At 40.7% G+C, this 22,119-nt stretch overlaps 1 protein-coding gene across 3 annotated transcripts; it reads left to right on the forward strand.

Annotated features, from left to right (window-relative positions):
- The first annotated feature begins 4,127 nt into the window (after window positions 1–4,127).
- LOC148901675 (cysteinyl leukotriene receptor 1-like) lies at window positions 4,128–21,193 on the forward strand. 3 transcript variants are annotated; one of them, XR_016114156.1, is made up of 3 exons: window positions 4,128–8,860; window positions 8,972–9,186; window positions 9,464–9,566. XR_016114156.1 is itself a non-coding variant. In XM_088989602.1 (3 exons), exon 3 carries the CDS (start codon window positions 19,810–19,812, stop codon window positions 20,872–20,874), a length of 1,065 nt encoding a protein of 354 aa, XP_088845728.1. In that variant the 5' UTR covers window positions 4,128–8,860; window positions 8,972–9,186; window positions 19,804–19,809; the 3' UTR covers window positions 20,875–21,193. The 3 variants fall into 3 exon arrangements, 2 of the variants coding, with proteins under 2 accessions (XP_088845728.1, XP_088845729.1); XM_088989602.1 differs by lacking the exon at window positions 9,464–9,566 and adding an exon at window positions 19,804–21,193; XM_088989603.1 differs by lacking the exons at window positions 4,128–8,860; window positions 8,972–9,186; window positions 9,464–9,566 and adding exons at window positions 19,083–19,169; window positions 19,804–21,193.
- The last annotated feature ends 926 nt before the right edge of the window (window positions 21,194–22,119 follow it).

A 22,119-nucleotide genomic window follows, 5' to 3' on the forward strand; every position in this document is an offset into this window, starting at 1 on the left:
AAAATCAAGCGCATCCAGCTGACTGTGTTTGAGAATTTCGCATATCGCACTACGCTTCGCTGAACGTCCAGACAGACCCAGGGTGTTTTCACTTAAATGCCCCCGGCGCACCTGATTTGCAGATCTTATCTGTGCATGCATGAAAAGCCAATGAAAATAATAAGGCTACCAAATAACAAGCAGGTTTGTATGAAGTCTAGGTCTAAGTGCACACTTTAAAGCTTGTAGGTCTTCTGTAAGAAAACCAAAGGGACACTTTTTGGCTATTTTTCACAACTGTAAATGGAATTTGGTGAAAAAAAATCAAACAAAAGAGGAAAACAAATAAAGCATTATAAAGCTCTGTTCATTCTTCATAATTTCTTAACATAAAATACATCTTGACATAAATTACTTGACCATAAATATTTTCTTAGCCCTCATGGTATGTTAAAGGGTCAATTTCACCCTTTTCCATTTTTCTCTTGACTAAAGCACTGGATAGATATCCTTTCCTTTTCCTTTGTTCAAAACACTTCTAAAGTATCGCAATGGGATAGAAAATATGTTGTCTCTATTTTCAAGTATGCTTAAAACATCTCAGAAACAGTTGTTGCTGACGTCACCTATTATTTGACTGTTTTGTGTGGATTTTTACATACGGGTAAAAATAACCACAACATAATCAACATGATTTTTTTTCGACATAATATGAGGGTTAATGTCCTGAAACCATTTCTGGAAGAGACAGACAAACTATTTAGGGTAAGCAAGCTACCTGACAGCAAAACTATATTGAGACAAGAATCGCAAACTGTCACTGTCGCTATTTAAAATGAAAAAAAAAAAAAAACATTTCCACATTTTGTTGCTGGAAAATATTATTGTGGCATCATATTGGCAATTCATGACGCTTCCTCAAATCACATCACTCATGTCATGTTCAAAAAAATGTGTTTTGCTGGCAGTGTTGAGAGTTGCAACGTATTACAAAAGCCATTTGACTTTAATGCTCGCATGACCATGCTTGGATACTATAATGATACATCTGCAATAATAAATCATGTAATCATCAAATAATCATTGTAAAAAAAGAGTTTAATTGTATCATTTATACATGGCAGTCATTATATACGGTAAAATATTTTTTTCTTTCATGTGTGAACAAGTGATTACGTATACAAGCAGGAGCTGCATTTTTCTTCTCAACTTGACATCTAATGCCCATCTTTCTTTGATTAAGAACTTCCCATATAACAACCATGCACATACAGCATTTGTAACCACGCTTAGTCTGTGTGAAGCTTTTGTAAAATGCTGTAGCTACTGTATGTTAAAGAAGCCCGACAATGTCCTTTTCGCTCAGTGTTTTTTTTTTTCTTCTGATTTACCTGGTCGGAGTTCTTAATAACTCATTGTTCCTCAATGTTTATGTCATTGCTGGCCACATAAGTTATTTTTAGCGAACTGATAGGGTGGTGCTGGACAGGTTCCCATTGTGCTAAGGCTGGCATGAGATTGTGCATGTGTGGCTGAGATTGTGCATGTGCAAGGGAATATGTGTGTGTGTGTGTGTGTGTGTGTGTGTTAGAGAGAGAGAGAGCAAGAGAGAGCAAGAGAGAGAGAGAGAGAGAGAGAGAGAGAGAGAGAGAGAGAGAGAGAGAGAGAGAGAGAGAGAGAGAGAGAGAGACAAAGAAAGAGGGAAATTTAACTGAGGGGAAATGGTTTTGGGGGTAGCGTCTGGCTAAACCACAATAGCAGCAGGGAGGACAGGATATCCTGCTTACTGCATAAGCTGAAGTCACGCACACGTGCACACACATGCTCACACACTTTCGAAGTACAATACCCTCCATCAGATGTTTCACATCTCCATTGTTGAAGTTGCCTTCAGTGTGCAAGATGAGTCATGAAAATGTCATTGGGGGTACATCTCGTCTCACCAATGAAACACTTGCATTTCATCATATGATTTGTGTGCTCATCACACAGTTCAATCTTTATTGAACAATTTGGGCACCGGCAGCATAGAATGGATTGTGTTTAACATCATAAGTTTCTTCCAAGTTCTTCCAAGACAAACCGACATTCTCAATAGCATCACACAGTATTTTTAAATATGTCCTTATCAGTGGTCTGCCCGTGCATTGGAATTACTGTGAGCAACTCCTCCATCACTTCAAAATTGTCATCAACACCATGGACAGTAGACCTCTTCAAAATTGACCTTTTTCTTCAAACATATGGAAACTTCTATTATTCCCATTCTCCAAGGTCTACATTAGCTAAATATACCTGTTATTGTGATCTTGGACCTTGGCTATGCCTGCCTCAAGAGCCATGTAATTTTATTGTTGACGTTTTTCAAAAATGCTGCAAAATTTGGGATATTATGTCCTTATTTTCATTGTAGCTTTCCAGGGGTTGACGCTATAGCATTGAAAGTGGTACCAAATGAACCTAATAATTTTTTCTTGAATATGGTGGTAAGCACAATAAAACACATGAAAACCTGTGTAAATTTTAGCTAATTTTAATGCACAAACAGCTGGGACACTACAAAAAAAATCAGTTTGGTAGTATGATAGCACTGCACTGACACATATATTGCATAAGAAACTGTCAGATAGGATGTTACTAATACATGTATGTTCACTTGTTCAATGTGGCTTTCTTGAAACTGTCAATTTTTTCCTGTGGTACTCCACAACTTGTAGTAAGCGGTTTCTTTGCTCTGGGTCAGTTGTGATCTGAGTTGCAAAGTCACTCATTAGTTTCACACCTCTCTCAGCCACATCATTGGTCACTTTCACTGACCTCACAAACTTCTGCGCATTCCTGTAGCTGTCATTGTCCTCCCAGGTGTCAGCAGGAGTAGTAAGCCAGTCACATTTCACTCGAAGAGCATCAAACAGAAAGTGAGACTCTGGCCCTACCAGGTTTGTGAGAACTGTAGCTGCCTTGATGACAGGAAACACTGGCTTGCCTTTCCTGTAACTCTCAGGTTTCTCCGTTTCTGACAGCTTGACTGCAAGCTTCTCTTTTGCAGACTTGGTCATGCTGGCATGTGAACTGAACAAGGTTTCCTTGTGCACCGCAACTTTTTCAGTACAGATAAGACACGTCGTGTGCCCCTGTGCTCAACAAAGAAATATTGCACTCCCCACTTTGCCTGAAATTGTCTGTGCTCATCACCGACCTTTCTCTTTACCGGAGGCTTTGAAAAAGACATCCTTGGGGCTCTGTAATATGTGATTCCACTCGGTGTTAGTCTCGAGTTAAACTTAAACTTTCAGTTTGCGGGGCTGTGGCGCATGCGCACGTTCAATCTATGATGTTATTAAACATCAGATTATTAAAAAGGCGTATACATGGCAGAAAGATCCGGATAGCTAACGCAGTTATTTTCTCTAATCGTATCGGATAACGACAATTATCCGAATCTCTCAAGCGCCGGGTAAACACACTTACTGTTAAGTTTCAGTTTCACTCGCAACGTGCCTATAATAAGTAAGAACAAACACACAGCAGCTCTCTAAGCGCGATCGGCCAGGATGGACATGGCTACTAACACGGCACAGGCCGGATCATAAATCACAGCACCTTCTTCATTTCTGATCTGAGAGCAGTGGAGGACTATAGGAGCTGAGTGGAGTCGGCGGCTTCACAGTTTCTCCTCCGCCCAGCTGACTGGAGGAATGAATGAATGACAGCTTGACCGATGTGCCACCCTTCAGAACCTTTTACCTTACCGTGGTTTGTTCAGCTCCACACACTAGTTTCATTCATATCAATCATGTGGGCCACACTAACATTAATCTTTCATATCAAGGTGGGCCGCAAAATATTCTTTCGGGGGCCGGAGTTGGCCCGCAGGTTTGAGACCCCTCAAAGAAACCCATCTGGGAAAAATGAGAAACCTTGAGAAGCTGCCGTAGATGTGAGAATCCTCCTTACAAGCTGACTGGGCTGCAATGGATGCCAAGTGAGCAACGTTTGACACAAAATTGGCACACAAAGATAGAAGAATATCAAGATGAAAACACTGCAGAGTCCACCTTTGGGTAAGTGGGTCCCTCCTCTGAACCCAGCATAGTTGGTCAACAAATCAGAATCAGAATCAGAATCAGAATCATCTTTATTGCCAAGTATGTAGAACACACAAGGAATTTGTTTCCGGTAGAACACGCTGCACTAGTATCGTCGTCAAAAAAAAAACTGCTAATTGGCACTATACAGTTCCATTTTGGCTACTGTTGAAAGAGTTCAAAGAGTTCAAAGAGTTAATGGCTTGGGGGAAGACGCTGTTTAAATGTCTGCTGGATTTGGTGCGCATGGATCGGTAGCGCCTGCCTGAGGGGAGTAGCTGGAAAAGGTGGTGGGCAGGGTGCGGAGGGTCCAGTAGGATTTTCCGCGCCCTAGTTTGGATTCTTGCAGTGTGCAAGTCCTCGAGAGTGGGTAGGGCGGTGCCAATGATTTTTTTCCGCCGTCCTAACTGTCCGTTGAAGTCGGATTTTGTCCATTTTTGTGGCGGCCCCGAACCAAACGGTGATGGAAGAACACAGGATGGATTCGATGACAGCCGTGTAGAAATGTTGCAGCACCTCCTGTGGCAGGCCATGCTTCTTTAGCAGCCTCAGGAAGTACATTCTCTGTTGGGCCTTTTTCAGGATAGAGTTGGTGTTGACCTCCCACTTCATGTCCTGGGAGACTGTGATTCCCAGGAACTTGAAGGACTCAACGGTTGACACAAGGCAGTTGGATAGTGTGAGGGGTAGCTGTGGTGATGGATGTTATAAATAAATAAATAAATAAATAAATAAATAAATGCAGATTAAAGACCAGCACGATGTCAACAAAGAATTTTCAGTGGAACACGTATTGTCACTCAGTCTAAGAGATAGGAAGGTGCCATTCACACTTTACAAATCAGTAGGAAAACCTAAAATGCCACGATTGGACAAATGCTCCAATGAGGGGTCCTTGCTTTGACTGGAGGAGGACCGTAGCATCAGGCTCACACACATAACTTTCCTCGCACTCTTTTTCTGTGTTTGGTAACGGTAACTAAGCTATGTTGCCCCAACTAAGGCTTTGTGAATCACACCAATTACAACAAAGACTCTTTTGCAGCACCCTGCTCAGTACCCTCCTTCAGTCTCCCCTCTACTTCAAACCTGCCTTCATTTAATGAAATGATGAGTTTACTTCCTTTACTTTTCTGCCCTTGCCTGCGTCCATCTTCTCATTCATGTGCTCCAGGAGGCTTTCGCGGCAACCCCATCATGCCATGCATACCTCTGCCCTGACAACAGCAGTAGACAAAGCCAGCGAGGCGCTACATCTGAGGAGACTTGAGTTTTACTCGCTTTATGGACTAACTGACAGGACATGACTTATACTGAAGCCCGCAAATGGGGTTTGTCATGATGCTAAAAGAAATGTTAAATAATTTTGTGTGTTCTGGATTTTGGATGGGAGAAAGGTGCACATTTCTCCCCATCCAAAACAGTAGAGTTGGGCGACCACTAATTGATTTAGACTGATTGAGAAGGTGATTGCAACCACCTGGGAATGGCCAATTGCCGCTGGGACCTGATTGGCCAGAAGCTCAGGTGAAGCACCTTTAAAACTAGACTGAGCCAGTCACTTCGAGGAGGAAGAAGTGGGACAAAGGACAACCTGGAGAGCGGTGTTACCTGGGGTCTGCCGAAAACTGATATCAACTTCAAATCAAGAAAACTCACAATACCCTTCCTGCATCTGGGTGAGTGAACTTTTATCAACTTTCCACCTGCCTGCTGTCTCGCCGCACGACAATTGGTGGCAGTGGTGGGATGGTTTCACCCTGCATGAAGAAGGTGGGATCGCTACGCCTTGCTGAAGTGGAAAAGATAAGAGGAAGCCGAGAGGAAGAAGGTGGGACGAGTAAGAAGTTGTGTAGCACGGGCCAACCAAACTGGACTGAAGAGTTCTGAAGGGGATCAAGGAAACCAGAAGCTTGAGTTGCCCCAAGAAGATGCCGTTCTTCTTTTCCATGAGGCGTCTGACAGTTGCCAAGCCAAGGATGGAACTGAGCAGAGTGAGATGGAACCAGTGGTGAAGCCTAAGACTCAGACAAGAGGTGATGTTGATTGAACAGATCTAGAGATCAGATGCACCCAACAAGTAAGAATGGACATTTGACAGTCGATCTAGTTAACATTATCCTCCTCTGGGACCGCAGCCCCGGGGCGCTGACTCTCGAACAGCCAGGCCAACGAACCTTCGTCCCGCACAAGAAACTCCCAAGTTGGGTTACTTAACATGCCCAACCTCCACAGTTTCATCATCTAAGACAAGCTGCAATTCCCATGGTTTCTGAACCCAGAATTCCAGAAAGAAGCGGAAGATGCAGAACGTCAGAAGCTGGAAGAGGATCTCCAGCGAGAATAACGGCAAGAATTTATCAGGGAGAGATTGGCACCCTGGACAGAAGGTGTTAATATTGTTGCATATGGGATCAAGTAAGCTACTGGCAAAGTGGCAGGGCCCATACGCTGTGACTAGGAGAATAGGACCTGTCACATATGACTTTCTCTGCCCTGACAACAAATGTTATTGCTGATTATTTGACAAGAATGTCTGAACTCTGAGGAGAGGGGGTGAATGATGTCATGATGCTAAAAGAAATGTTAAATAATTTTGTGTGTTCTGGATTTTGGATGGGAGAAAGGTGCACATTTCTCCCCATCCAAAACAGTAGAGTTGGGCGACCACTAATTGATTTAGACTGATTGAGAAGGTGATTGCAACCACCTGGGAATGGCCAATTGCCGCTGGGACCTGATTGGCCAGAAGCTCAGGTGAAGCACCTTTAAAGCCAGCCTGAGCCAGTCTCTTGGAGGAGGAAGAAGAGGGACAAAGGACAAGCTGGAGAGCGGTGTTACCTGTGGTCTGTTGAAAGCTGATATCAACTTCAAATAAAGAAAACTCACGATACCCTTCCTGCATCTAGCTGAGTGAACATTTATCCTCTTTCCACCTGCTTGCTGTCTCGCCGCACGACAGGGTTGTGTGGTGTTTGTATGTGTTTGTCGACAACAGACCCTGTGAGCCCCTTATGAGCATTTATTAAACTCCGACCCCAACCCTCAAGGCTGCTGATTGTGGATCTCTCGATTTTGCCAAAACTGAACAAGTTCTTACCTCACATCACCGACATATGACGAACTAATGCCCATGGGTGAGCACTAAATGTGGCAACAGCAAGACTGACCGCGTCATCACCATGTGCAAGCACCTTCCATTATTGTAACTTTTAGCCACATGCATGGCAACATAAAGGTATGAAGAATTTTTTGTGGAAACAGCTGCACGCCAATGTGACCTTGGTGAACAGGCATCCAACTCGTGGGGATGCATCTTGCGTCCTAATGAAAAATTTGAAGTTCATATTGAAAATTCGATCTACTCCGTTTGTTCTTGGTGACAAATTTCGAAAATGATATTGTTAATTGGGTATTCACGAAGTAAAGCAGTGGGTGATTTGTGATGGGAATTAATGAAGCAATGACTCACAAACATAAAACTAGCTTGCTAGCTCTATACCACAGGTGTCAAAGTCAAGGCCCGCGGGCCAAATCCGGTCCGCCACATCATTTTTTTCGGCCCGCGAAAGCAAATCAAACTTGTTAAATTCCATGATGATTGCTAAAATCTGAGCCAAAATTTCATATTTTTGGATGTCAACCACAATAAGTCATTATTCTTGACTTCAGATTTGAAAACGAGCTATTCATTAATTTGCTGTGTGCTCTATATGTAATATTTGAAGGGATTTAAACATTCTAATGGGTTCCCCAAATTCATAACAGCCCTCGAGAGGAAACCATAACTACAATGTGGCCCGCGGCAAAAAATGACTTTGACACCCCTGCTCTATACCAATGGTGTCAAACTCATTTTTTTATGTGGGCTACATTTTTGTTACGGTTTCCTTTCGGGGCTGTTACGAATATGGGGAAGCCAATAGAATGTTTAATCCACTCCACATATTACATATAGAGCGCACAACAAATAAATGAAGAACTAGGTTTCAAATTTGAAGTAAAAAATAATGACTGTTATTGTGGTTTACATGGGACAATTCGAAATTTTGGTTCAGACCATAGCAAGTATAATGGCACTTGACATTCTCGATTTGCTTTCGCGGGCCAATTAAAATGATGTGACGGGCCAAGTTTGGCCCCCGGGGCTTGAATTTGACACCGATGCTCGAAATGCTCTTCCGTGGTAGCCAGTAATTGGGATGATTTTGACTTTCTTTGTTAAAACAAACCATTAATAATAAATAAATGCACCACAAAATGTGAAACCCGTTCCCGTTCATTTTGGAACTGAAACCAACACATAACCAGTGACGTGTGTCTTTGGAATGTCTAATAGCAATCCATTATGCTATATTTTGAACAGTTATCTTCTTAATTCCAGGATGACCAACGAGACTTGACTGTGGTGTCTCTCCATGCATTAAAAATGGAGTTTTGAATAAATGTGCCTATAATGTAATTATATATTTTTTCTGTAAGTGTCTTGGCAAACTACAAAGATGGCTGAAGCTGTAGTCCAAAGATGGGTGTCTTGGTAAAAAACTACAAATATGGCCGAAGCTGTAGTCCAAAGATGTGTGGCACCATTTTCCCCCAGAGGAGAGAGCTGAAATGAAGGCAGGTGTGCCAGCAGCTGAAATCTATTCAGTAATTAGGAAGGCTCTCAACAGAACAAACCGCTCCTTTAAAACAGTCAGTTTTCTACACTGCTCGGCGTTCGGTTCAAGTACTGCTCTAGGAGTTTACCAAAACAGTGGAGTTCAACTGTGTAAAGACCAGGGTGACTGACGGTGAGAGAATTTGTTATTGCGATTGTTTATTTGATTTGGCGGTTTAATGTCAAAACCAGCCTGTTAATCAAATGTAAACCTAATTGTTGTTTTGTTTTACCTTCTTCAAAGGTTTTTCACCTTGAAATCAGCTTGCAATCTTGCAACCTGAAATTGTCTTTTCAATGAGAAAAGAGACGATTAAGTCCAAAATAAAAGGAAAAAGAAAGGAGAAATCTGTCTCATCATTGGAGTCAAAGAGTGAAGTCCCAGTGTAACCCCGGTCAACACAGCCAAAACCCCTTTTCAAGTTGGGGGAGAACTCAAAAAAACAACATAACTTGACAGTAAGTGTAAGGGATTTTTTTCTATCCACAATATGTATGTACATGTATTCCATTATGCCCCAAGCCTGGGTATAAATTATTGTTTTTTTATCCCACCATCCCCAAATTTGTGTGCATTTGGCAGAGACATCACAACCACAAAAATGCAACTTGTGTTTCAACCAGTTGTTTGATTTTGAGCGTCAAATGATTAGTGACACTCCATTTTTCCTTCCTCACTCACACACTCAACAGCAATAATCGCCTTATTTTTTTCTACTCTGCCGGTTTGTATCAGGCGAGTTGCAACATCCAGGAAACCTGCTCTGGAGGAACGTAATTGAAGACACCGATTGTCGTGGTCATATTACGTCACTCAGAAGAAGATTCTCTCGACTACCTCCCTCTGCTGGACATATTAGTTTTAGCAACAAGAGAAGATACTATACACAAAACAACACGTCTCTATTTATATAGCGCTTTCACAGCAGCTCAACCAGAAACGAAACACTTCACATATCATATATCCTATATAATGCTAGGGTGCCTTGACACGTACGGATGAAAATTATAAAGATTTTTCCCCCATGGTTTTTTATAATGTACAGTTCCTCCACTGAGGCCTTCAAAAGAGTCATCCGAGAGCAAGGATTGTGGCATATGGCGCATGCCTACAGACCTCCTGTCCTCATGTATCATTACTTCAAACAAACATTGCAATTCAAGAATGACAGCTGTGGCTGGTGTGTGGCCTAAAGCTCTTTGTTGGTCGCTTAAGTCTGGTGTCATTTGCTTGACCCATGTTTAATTCATCATAGCAGGAAATATTTCTCTATAACATGCATGTGAAGCATATGTCTATTGTTAATTAAATGGTTGGATGGAAGACATTAGGCAAATTAAGATGGCGTCATTGCCATCAAGTGAGAGAAACGTTTTCCTGGCAAGTTCCACCAGCCAATAATGATTCAAATATTTCTTTGAAATGTAAAACAGAGGGGATTTTAAACAGGGTGTGTAAGCTGCAGTTTGACCAATATAGGCAACCCACGTCCACGCTTATGAAGGCCCTCAATCAAGGCCTTCCCCACTAGACGTCAGACATTTGTAACAGAAAAAGTGTGACGATCATAGAAAAAATGTTTTCCAGAAAGCCACACATAACCAAATAACCCTTTTGAGGTTCTTTACAGAAAAATGTCAGGAAACAAATAATAACACTATTAATGAAATAAATAATAACAAAATAACTCTCTCTTGGTTCTTCATTCAAAAAAACAGGAAATAAATAACACTATGAAATAGATACTAACTAAATAACTATCTTTGGGTTCTTCATAAAAAAAGCCATGGAACATTAACTTTCTGTTGTGCCATGCACAATCTTAACAGATAAAAGTTCAGCTCAGTTGTCAGAGCAGAATCTCTCTGACATTAAAGTTCTTGTGTTCCTTCCTCATAATGCTTTTGTAGCTTCCAGTAGGCTTGTAGACAATGCTGTTTACAGCTCTCTCTCTCATCAACTTCCCTGTGAAAACCACAAAGGAAGCAGGTTGAGAAAGTGAACTAAGTGATACAGCACAATATATTTCACTACCAGTATGGCTGTAAAGATGGATTTTATCCCAATAGATTCTATTATGATTATATTTGTTTATACTCAGAATGACTCATTCAAGTCAGAAAAGTAATCTTACTTATGTATGTTCGTCAGTGTGACCTGTGGGTCTGCATCTGGTTGGTGAGAAGTTGAATATCCGGTTCCATTCTATAGTTACAAGCACTGATGCATATGTTCATCTGTCAATCTTGATCTCATCGTTGATTTTAGCAGTTTCATGCGAGAAAAGCTTTTCTCGCAGATATACGTGCTCCCAAAAACTGGACATTTTCATTGCGTGTTTTTTGATGTTTGGATATGTGTCGTTTGGGACGGCGGCATCGAAGTCAATGAGACTGTTGGGCTTCAATGCGTCTTTCAGAACATCACAGTTCTGTAACTCAGGTCCAACTAATTCATGGTTTGGTACACTTGGTCAAAAATATCCTCTCCCGTGGTAGTCCCTTTGAGACTTTGGAGGACTGGCAGCTCCTCGCATATCTCAAAGTTTACGCTAACTCCACGAATTAAAATGGGCAGTTGCGCTGTGTCATGCACGTACGTGCTCTCGTCCAGTGCTAATGAAAAAAAAAGTCAAATCCTTTCGTCTTCTGCTGCAGCTGGGCATATACATTAATCCCGATTTCTTCACCGCGTCTGGTGATTGTACTCGCCGACAGATTTACGGCATTATATGCTTCTTTCTTCTCGGGAGACAACTCCTGCGCTACAGCATCCATACATTTCTTAAACTCTCCGTCCGTGAAAGGCTTGCCGCTGCCGTTTAGCAACCCGAAAGCTGTCCCGAACGGATGCCTTCTTCAGCTGAGCATGGCGTACAAATGTATTCTGCTGAGATAGTAGTTCACTTTTTCGCTTTGAGAGTTTGTCTGCTCGTATTTGGCCTTGCAAGCTATCGTACTTGTCTTTGCGACGGGATTCATAGTGTCGGCGAGGATTATATTCTTTGAATACCGCCACCGCCTCTTGACAGATAAGACAAACAGCCTTTTCTTTGCATTGAACATAAAAATAATCGTTTTTCCACTGCAGGTTAAATACCCTGCATTCTGAATCAATTTTTCTCTTACCTAACCTTTTTGCCATTATTCCGTTCTCTCTTTGACAGGTAGGTTTACAAAAGAAAATGGGTCGGGGACCAAATTTAGCACAAAACTGAGCGCACCTGAATGTACCACCGGACTCCCCTCCACTTCCTTATACGTCACTTTCTGGAGTCGTTTCGCATTATGACCGACTCCTTTAGCGCTCTGTTGTGAGCAGGCGTTTGTATTGTTCAATCACGATTATAAAAAAACATACATTGATTACATTGATTAAAATAGGAACAGATAATGATCGAAAACCGACCTTTGATTTGTGCAAAGTTGCTTACTGAGTCACACTGGGAGGGAAACGGAGCCAGAGGGCTTCCCTACATCACTCACATAACTTTAAACTTGTGCCTTTGTTCCACTCTGCCGACTGCCAGAAGAGTGCTTTGCAAATGTGCATGAGCAAGCTTTATTTGCCGGTGAGTCCTGGTAATCTATCGCTAATAACGGTGGCTCAGTTTTAAAAGGTTTCTTCAGCTGTCATCTTTTGACATCTCATGACTTTTTGCTTCTTATCCAAGAAACTTCGTCAGCAAACTAAAGTCTTACTGGTAGTTTAGGCCCTATATATATATCCCTACTGTCCAGACATGGCGGTGCCGGACTCTGCTATGATAGGTCCCTGCTCTCAGGTTGGGGGGAGCAGAGGACTACTCCCTGCCACTGCACTGATTGTTCCTATTGTCTGACTAACGACTGGCCTGAATGCCCCACTTCCACCGGTATCACCTCATCAGTATTCCTAAGCCTATTTTGCCTAAGTAGGCTGTTGTACGAACGATCCAAATTGAACCTCACCCCACCAAACCGGTTTAATGACGGATTTAGTTGTTTTATGAAAATTGCTCATTTTACTTCCCTTTCAAACCATCTATGTTCTTTCGCCAAGATTTTAACCTCATTGTTGTCAAATGAGTGGTTGCTAGCTTTTAGGTGCATATGTACTGCTGATTGAGGCCCACTAGTATTATCCCGCGATGTTGATAGTCTTTTTTTGAGAATTTGTTTAGTCTCCCCAATGTACTGCTCTTTACAATTTTCATTCTTACAATGTATTGAATAAACTACATTACTGTTTTTCATTTGGCGGCCTCTCTTTTGGATGCACTAATTTCTGCCTTAAAGTGTTTATCGGTTTGAAATAAGTAGGAATTTTGTGTTGCCAAAGGACTGTTTGAAGTTTTTCAGAAACTCCTGCAATGTAAAGTACTGCTATTCCTCTCCTTTTTGTGTCTTCAGAATTTTTGGTTTCATTCCCTATTCTTTCCTTCTGACATTTGTTAAATGACCACTGAGGGTACCCACAGTTTGTGAGTGCTCTCCTGATACTTTTTGACTCCTTTTCTCTACCTTCAACGAACACCTTCAAAGAAACACAGATGACGGCTGAAGAAACCTTTTCATCGATGGACCACTCCTGTATGACTGAGAGCTTACATAGACGTAATTTGAGAACATGTTTTCAATTTCAGCATATGAGCTTGTCAATTTTCAAAGTGTTACTGGTGTTGTTGATTTGTGTTTTACGTGAATTGCAAAATTAGTCTGCAGTAAATGGTCCGAGCATCTATCACTGTCAAAGCCAAAAGCCATCTTCTGCCATACTGTATGTGCGAACCAGCCAGGACATCTGCGCATAACAGGATAGCAGTGATGCCGGCATTAATGTTGAGGGTTGCGTGCAATGTTTGTATACATTTTATCACATACTAAAATGATCAGCTTGGATTGTTTCCTTCAAGTCATAATACAGACGCATATTATTCATGTTTGGCTCCAACATTCATTGGCTTGACTTCTTATGTCTCTACACCAACAAAGAAAATGGTTGATTTTATGTATATTTTCATGAAATGCATGCTGTGTGTATAACCCATCGCTCAGCTGCAGGCACACAGTATTTCTAATACTGGATGACTTTCTGTTAATTTTGCATTCTAAGGGGAGCACATGTACAACGCCAAAATTGTCTTTTCAAACGACTCTCAGATTAATTTGTCACTGGAATCTTGTCACAGATTTAAATTCTTCTGCTTGTTTGTACAGCTGCCAACAACGCAAGACGTCCCAAGGCGTGCAAGACAGTTTTCCATACAATGAGGGTTAATGATTGTTTAGAATTAGGGGTGGAAAAATATTACACCAAAAAGTCACATGTAATCTTATTTCTCCTCAAGAATAACCTTGGATTGTCTGGCTTAGTTTTCATAAAAAGAAAATAATCCAACATACTGCCAATTTTTTTAAAATGTACCTGTGATCTGATGATGTGGAATTTATTTTGTAACTGCAACGGATTACCTCATTTTTTTTTTCAATCCTTGATATGCAATGTCAGGAAAAAGCATTTAATGCTGCTGCAATTGCATTTAAAATATGTGAGGCCACCATGAAATTGAAAATTCTGTCAACTTGTGAGTTGACATTATCTGATCTGTGGGAAGTTGTCTGATTGAATAGATTATGCTTGTGTGCAAATGTTTTTGATTTTTACTGTCAATGTAGTTTTGGGTCCATGTGTGAGCCAGACTACAAGTTGTTTTTGGTGATCATGGCCCATGACAAATGTACTATGCATACAAAAACGCAGTCCCAGCAAGATTTTTTTGCTAACATAGGGAGACGGACTGCGTTTAGTGTCTCATAACTTACTACGATTCCTTACCAGAAACATGCATTTGTACCTTCTGACATACTCTTTAGTCCAGAGAAAAGAGGTGAGTAGCTAAGAATTTCTACATTTTTCAGTTGACGTGTTTGTGATCGGATTACTATGTTCGATTTGTCGGCTGATTAAACTGCGGAGCCAAGAGTATTTCAGAGATAACATGACCCATATAAATAGTTTCTTCTGCAGAGTATTGCCTGAACGTTCTGCATGTAAAATGAAACATTCAAAATGTTTCCTTGTATGTTTGATTGTCAGCAGGCCACCCAAAGAATTTATTGAGCGTCACTTCCTCAAAACAATTTTCAAACTGCACTTGGCAGTCAGTCATGTGTAAAAGTGAATACAAGATTGCAAAAATAGTCATGTCCAGGAATGAAAGAAGTCTCCACAAATGAGATCAGATGCTCTCACTTCCATGTATGGAGCCGCTGCTGTTGGCTCAAATACGATGACGAACATCGAGTAAACGCACAAGATCACATTCCTGTCCACGTGTATACAAAACACACACGCACACACACACGTGTTACAGTGCATGTGCAGTCATAAACTGTAGCTTGAAGACCTGTGCACCGTGGCCAATCCAAAGGCTAAAACAGCCTCTCCACATCTGAAGCTCTGAATCAACATAGCTCATAAAACAAATTACATACAGTGAGACCTCAACTTACGAACTTAATTGGTTCCCAGACAGAGTGTGTAAGGCGAAAAGTGTGTATCTCAAAAAAAATTCCCATAGGAAACCATTAAAATGGGAATAATCCGTTCCCGGGTTTCCATAAAATATACTTTTCAACTAAATGAGCCTTAAAACTACACACAAAATACCTTGTTCTATGTATAATAAATGTTCTATTGTATTGTAATGAAAGAAATACACTGCATTGTATCATAAAGTCACTTTATTTACATTTGTGATGGTCATTGATGGCTCGATGGAATGGCGTTGGAGGTCCGAGGTCAAAGGGAATTGCTGTTTGGAAAGAGTCACATTCTATAAGGACTGTAATTAAAGAAATAAACTGTGCTATAAAATAAAGTCGTTTTATTTACCTTTTTGATGGTCGTTGATGGCTTATGGAAGGACAGTCACCTTCCATAAGGACTGTTGGTAACTTAACCTCTGGTGTGGCTTCTCTTCTTTTTCTTTGGAGACTCCTCATTTTTGCTGATTAAAAACCTCTTAATTGACACCTGTTGCTTTCTGACTTGTAAGGTCTTACGAAGCTGAGGCATCACATTATTGTTTATCATGTTGATGATTGTCATAGCCACAGTCTTTTCTGTATGGAACTGTTCGGTAAAAGCCTGCACATAATTCCACTTTGCCAACATTGCCTTTATGAGCTCACTTGATGCTGCAGCCATCTCCTCCTCAGATGTTCTGTTACTGGCTTTAAAATCCTCAATAAGCGCCGAACTTCCAGGTTGGCGCATGGCGATATTGGCGTGAATTAGCCGTGCTTTCTCGCAAAAAATAGCTTTACTCACGTTGTCGCCGGATAGCTGCTTTTCGTGAATCCAAATTAACTTAGCATAGCCATGCTTGGGCACTCAATATCACAAACGCACACCTCGTTCGTGTTTTTCAATTATCTCCTTCTTCTCAGCGACTTTTTGTCTTCTTGGGCTGAACACGAGCCTGTGATGGTTTTTTTTTTCGGTCCCATCATAGTAAAATTATCAGCAAAAAGCTCCAAGTAGGCGATCAAGGTGTGGAAAGTAGCGCCGGCTGGAGCGCTATTCGGTCGTGTGCTTCCGCCGAAGATCACTCTGCCAGATCCGAAGGTCGTGTGCTTGATGGACCAGCCGTGATGGGTCTGTAATATGAAAATAATGCTTATTAAAAGTTTTAAATTTGACGTTCGTAAGATGAAAAGTTCGTAATATAAGGTGTTCGTAAGTTGAGGTCTCACTATACTACCTACAAAGCGAAAGCTTTAGTCATTTAAGTTCACTTTTGGAAAGCCTCTCACATACAATGTGTATCTGAAGACTTGGGTGGACCAAGTGTGGCCCGGGGGCTCACACACAACTTTCTTTGTACTTCAATCTGGCCCACTCACCTTAAGTTTTAGAATCCTTTATTTGTTCAATTTATTGAGCTGCTAAAAAAACAATAAACAAAAAAAACAAAGGTTTATTCAACGTTTGTTTTTATTTTATGTTGTTTTCATGCCTTTGTCATTAAATTATTGGCTATTTTCTGTCATACAAATATGAATCATCAAAACATTTATCCTTTAACAATGAAAAATGAAATAAAAAATATCGAACAATGAATTTATTTTTATATTTTTATCATTTACTAATATTATAATTGATCAATAAAAAAAAAGAAAATGCAAAAAGCCCTGCAAAAAATATTCTCGAACACTAAGTGAATGTGTCGCATTCTTTGTTTTTTATCAGGTAATTGGCAAATTAATTATAATATATTATAGAAAATATGGCTGAAATAGCAACAGACATTACTGTTTCTAATATTTAAATGATATATCCACATTATAAGAACTTATTGCGCATATTTGCATGACTGAGCTCATCTGGCGGATTTAAAGATCAAATAGTTGAAGAGCACTGAAGTCTCGCGGAAGGAATTCAAACACCTCTTGTGAGCAGGCAAATAGCACAAGACTTCAGTTTGAACACCACATGTACATTTTGAAACGTAAGCGCAACAAGGGAGTGTAAGTCAAACTTTCTTCACGTTGACTGAACAAACCCCTTGAGGTGTTGTAATTGGAGCATTTCCTGCTGCATTCAACTCAGTGCAAGTTACACAACTCCAACAGTGGTGATGGACATACTAAAAGGAAAAAATCATCGTCCACTGAATTGGACATCCAAAGATTTTATTCATAGTTTAAACAATTGTACACCCTGTGTAAATTGTAAGTAAAATGCTAAATGACACATAGAAGGAGTAAATGTAAAAAATGTGAAAATGTGATAAAGCTTTGTACAATACAACCCAGCCAATGGTTCGTCACTTTGAATAGTGGATTAATATGGTATCAACCTTTTCAGCCATGCAGTGTTTGAAAAGTTGATTCATTCATTCATTCATTCATTCATTCATTCATTCATTCATCATCTCTTTTCGTCAATGGATGCTACAGCTTCATGTTTGCTTACAACATTTAGCTTGTATAGCAGACGTGCACATTTCACCATGATGTGTCTGATCCACTGGTGAAAAGAACACTTTGATCCTCTCCTTTTTCATCTAGATCTGCTTCATACAACAAAGAGGGTGCAGAAAGTGCTTAAGATTGAATGACGGTCTATGTCCTTTGTGTGGTGTCAAATTATTTGTTCTTTCGTTGTTGTTTTTTTTTTTTGTTATTTTCACCTCAAGATGGCACTGTGAGTGCGGCTGCCAGGACAGCAGGTCCTGTATTTTGTTTTTCTACTTCTTCCTTTCCTTTCCACTTATTTTGCAGTAAAATGTATATTTATCCACTGCGAGACTAATAAAGACTAATCCAATAAATAAATAAATTCATTCATTCATTCATTCGGTTCATTTGTCCGTTCATTCATTCATTCAGTTATTTTTTTTAAATTTTAATTCAATTTAACCCTGTACCTCTGCACTGTGAAGTCTGGGTGCTAACACTCCACTCCTGGGTCGCCTTGTTTTAAAAATGTATACACAAAACAAACGTCTCTCACTACTATATAAAAATTAGGTGGAATGTTCTGTGAGTGTTTAAAACTCAGTTTTTGTGGTTCCTCACTCTAAAAATTTTGGTTCAATATTCAGTTTGGCTCGTGTGTAATGACTTTGTGAGCAGAATTGGTTGGCCCAGTCACCACCCAGGCCTGTCAAATGTGAATAGGAGTACAGTATATTCATTTCTACAGAGGCATCCGGACTTAATTTGCTAACCATAAAGCAAGGTCATTAAGAACTTCCAAAGGAAATGCTGCGGAAACAACCCACATCCTCAATAATCGTTGACAAGGAATCACTTTATTTCATCTAGTGTTCACCTTTTCTTAATTGCTTTTTCCTAATTCCCTAAAAAGATGGGGGGGGTATTATGTGATCTTCTGGTATTCATTTTACCTCTTGCGTTAGTTAGATGGGGAAAATAAATAAATAAATAAATAAATAAATAAATAAAAAATAAATAGATACATGCCTGTCCTCTCCTTATTCGATTCTTGCCAGGTAAAATCATCAGCGGCCCGACCTCAGTACAGTATTGCCGTTGGGAGGTCCAGCCATAATCAAAACTACTCCCTTCAGCGAATTCCAAGAGATTCTCAAAGGGTTGCATTTAGTGGATGATTGTTTCCACATTGTCCTCACTGTTTTGTGATGCAGGGACATATAGGGTATTACTCATGAATAAATACTGTTCACTTAGTCTCACAAAAGTTGCTAAAGTCTTGGGAAATTCACTCGATTGGGGTCAGGACAGATTATTGTCCTCCAGATGATGACATCACCAGCGATGATACACACTGGTCATGAAGTCCCTCCTTCAACAGATTCAAACTAGATGAAGCTGCGCAGAAGCAGCCACCTGCAGGAGCATTCTCCTTCAATCAAGGTTCTGACATCAGGGCATTCACAGAAGTGAAGAGCAAGCATTGTAAGGCATTGGTGAGCATTCAGATTCAAACACAATTCAAATGGCTTGTTTTGTTTTGTTACAGGAAAGTGAGAGTCCAAAATCCACAGGCAAAATGTTCTGATGATGTAATGCATGGTTCTTTTGTGTAGGTGTTTGTTTTAAATGGGGTAACCTCAGCGCAATGGGGTGCAACGGAATGGATGAAAATAATGATTTAATTCCAGGGCACTTAAAAGTGGTCTACTGCATAATATGACAAAAACTGTAGATGAATGATTTTTTAGCTGCATGAAGTCCCCCTCAATGGGATGCTGTGTGAAATCACAATTACGATGAAGAGCGGTCTGCTCTTATGGATCTCATCAATATGTGCAAATGTAGTGAGTTGAGATGTCTAGATTAAGATTGACTTTCCGATGTAGTGATCGGCTTTTGGTGAAAACACCCTTTGCTCAGGCTGAAAGTTACTCCAGAGAGCTCCACTTATGGATAGTTTGTAACCCAACTCCACCACTTGAAAAAAAATATTGGACGTTTTTACATTTATGTGACAGGAAACGTGTCCATAATGGTCAACATATTCATCCGCTTCTTCCTGTCTGAACGCAAAGTGAAAATCTGTCATCTAATCTGCCAACTGTGACTTCTTGTGGTGTTTTACAGCTGCAGATGGAACATGTTAATGAGCTGCGCAGTACAGACAGCAACTCTACTGTCTGTCCATCCATCGATGACTTCCGTAATCAGGTTTACTCCACGTCCTACTCCCTCATCACGGTGTTAGGACTGGCTGGAAATGGTTTCGCCTTGGTGGTGCTGATCCGTACATATCTACCTAGTTCTCCTTTCCAAGTCTACATGCTCAATCTGGCTGTTTCCGACCTACTGTGCGTCAGTACTCTGCCAATGCGAGTTGTTTATTATGTCAAAAAAGGAGAGTGGAAACAGGGAGATTTCCTATGCCGCATCACCACCTGCGCCCTGTATGTCAACCTTTACTGCAGCATTTACTTCATGGCGGCCATGTCTGTAACACGTTTCTTGGCCATTGTTTTCCCTGTGCAGAACCGACTTTTGGTGACAGTGAAACGTGCTCGCCTGGTGTGTGTAGGCATTTGGATTTTCATCTGTCTAGCTTCTTCCCCTTTCCTGATGTTTGGCCAGAAATTTGATCCTGCCACAAATAAAACAAAGTGCTTCGAGCCTCCAACGGGTGGAGATGTGTCCAAAGTCGTCATGTTCAACAATTTATCTTTGGTGCTGGGATTTCTCCTCCCTTTCCTCATCATACTTCTTTGCTATGCTGGCATTATCCACGCACTGTTGTCCCGCACTGCGGGTACGAGACGTCAGCAGCACACGGGTCCTAAAGCCATTCGGATGATCATCATTGTCCTATTGACCTTCTTAGTTAGCTTCATGCCATATCATGTGCAACGCTCCATCCACATCCACTCCTTGTACCGGACTGACACGTCCTGTTCTGAAAAAATTGCGATGCAAAAGTCAGTTGTTGTGACATTGTGTCTCGCCGCAGCCAATTCATGCTTTGACCCTTTGCTTTACTTTTTCTCTGGAGAGAGTTTTCTCAGCCGTCTTTCCTCCTTGCGCCAGTCACGATCGACTTGCGCCTTTCATAATTCGGTTCGGCTAAATGTTACGAGTACGGAGGGCGGTGTCAAAAGGCAGCTCAATGCCACTTCCTTTGTCCCCAACACAAATGTTCTCCATTAAAAGGGCATGACATTTTTTTTCAAAAGTTGATGATTCCCAAACAAAAGCTGCCTGTTTCAACAAGTACTATTTTCCATTTGTCAACCAAAATTTAAAGAGTGAATATTTCCCAAATGTTTCCGTACAAACTTTTCGAAATGTCACCACAAAAAATCAGCGAAATAAACAAAGGAAGTATTGGCAGTTTACTGTTTTTACTGTTTAAGTTTTACTTATCATGAAAAGTGTTGCATAAAATAAATATGTTATGTACCAATAAAAATTGTAACCATTTGGGTGAACTTGCAAGGCTCAGAAGCATTTGTTGTCTTATATTTTGACTGTGTAACAAACCTGACTTTAGGTGGAAAAGCGGTGGGTGTTTCTGTATACTTGCTAACCTTTTCTCCCATTATTTTCATTGAACTGAGAATAAAGCGCAAACAATCATGTTTAAAGATATTGTGTACAAGCACATTTATTTTGAATGACTGCAATATGATTTTTTTTTCTTCTGTTTTTTGTTGTTGTTGTTGTTGTGTTTTTCATGCATGCGCAAGGCCAGGAAAGCAATTAACATGTTGAGTACCCCATGCCTGTACTTGTAGTGAGTGTGTTTCCATAGACTTGGGTCTGGGTCACATGGCTGAATCTATAGCGCAAAAGGTCACCATTAGAGCCCACAAACAGCAGGCAGCCCATTAGGACCACATGAGTTGCCAGAGGCCTCTTCTAAAAAGTGCTTCTTGAGTTTTGTGACAGGCGCATTTCATCCTGATTGCCGGACAAGTTACAACTTGTGTCCACTAGGTGTTACACCAGCACAGATATCCTTGCTCTTCAAACCTCTGCCATGACTATTTTCCAACTTGTTTAAATTGAAATGAAATGACTTGAGGCGGTAAACTAACATTTGTAGCAACAACACTTTTTAAGTTATTGATTAAAACCTGTAGGCGACGGAGTGAGTGTTGTGCTCCATCTGTAAGTATGAAGGCTGGTGGCGCCAGAGTTAGTAACATATCTATAGGTTTGTAAAGAGACCACAAAAAAACAACAACATAGATTTAGACCTCAGAACATAAATGACATTGAAATCTGACTGCTGCGATCGACCATGGCTATGAGCACATAGAAGGCCACTGTTGTCCTGCTTCACAACAGATTATATCAAGCACATGATTAACTCCCGCCTCCGTTTGAACAAAAAGATGTTTGTTTTGTATCGGAAAGCACAGAAATGGACCGTGCTTACATTGTAAGCTC

Source organism: Hippocampus bargibanti, linkage group LG02, assembly GCF_051943395.1.
Source record: "Hippocampus bargibanti isolate YZ-2025 linkage group LG02, ASM5194339v1, whole genome shotgun sequence".
Classification (NCBI taxonomy): Eukaryota; Metazoa; Chordata; class Actinopteri; order Syngnathiformes; family Syngnathidae; genus Hippocampus; species Hippocampus bargibanti.

Coding starts and splice junctions, on each gene's coding strand:
- LOC148901675 (XM_088989602.1), top strand. CDS start 19,810: ATGGAACATGTTAATGAGCTGCGCAGTACAGACAGCAACTCTACTGTC.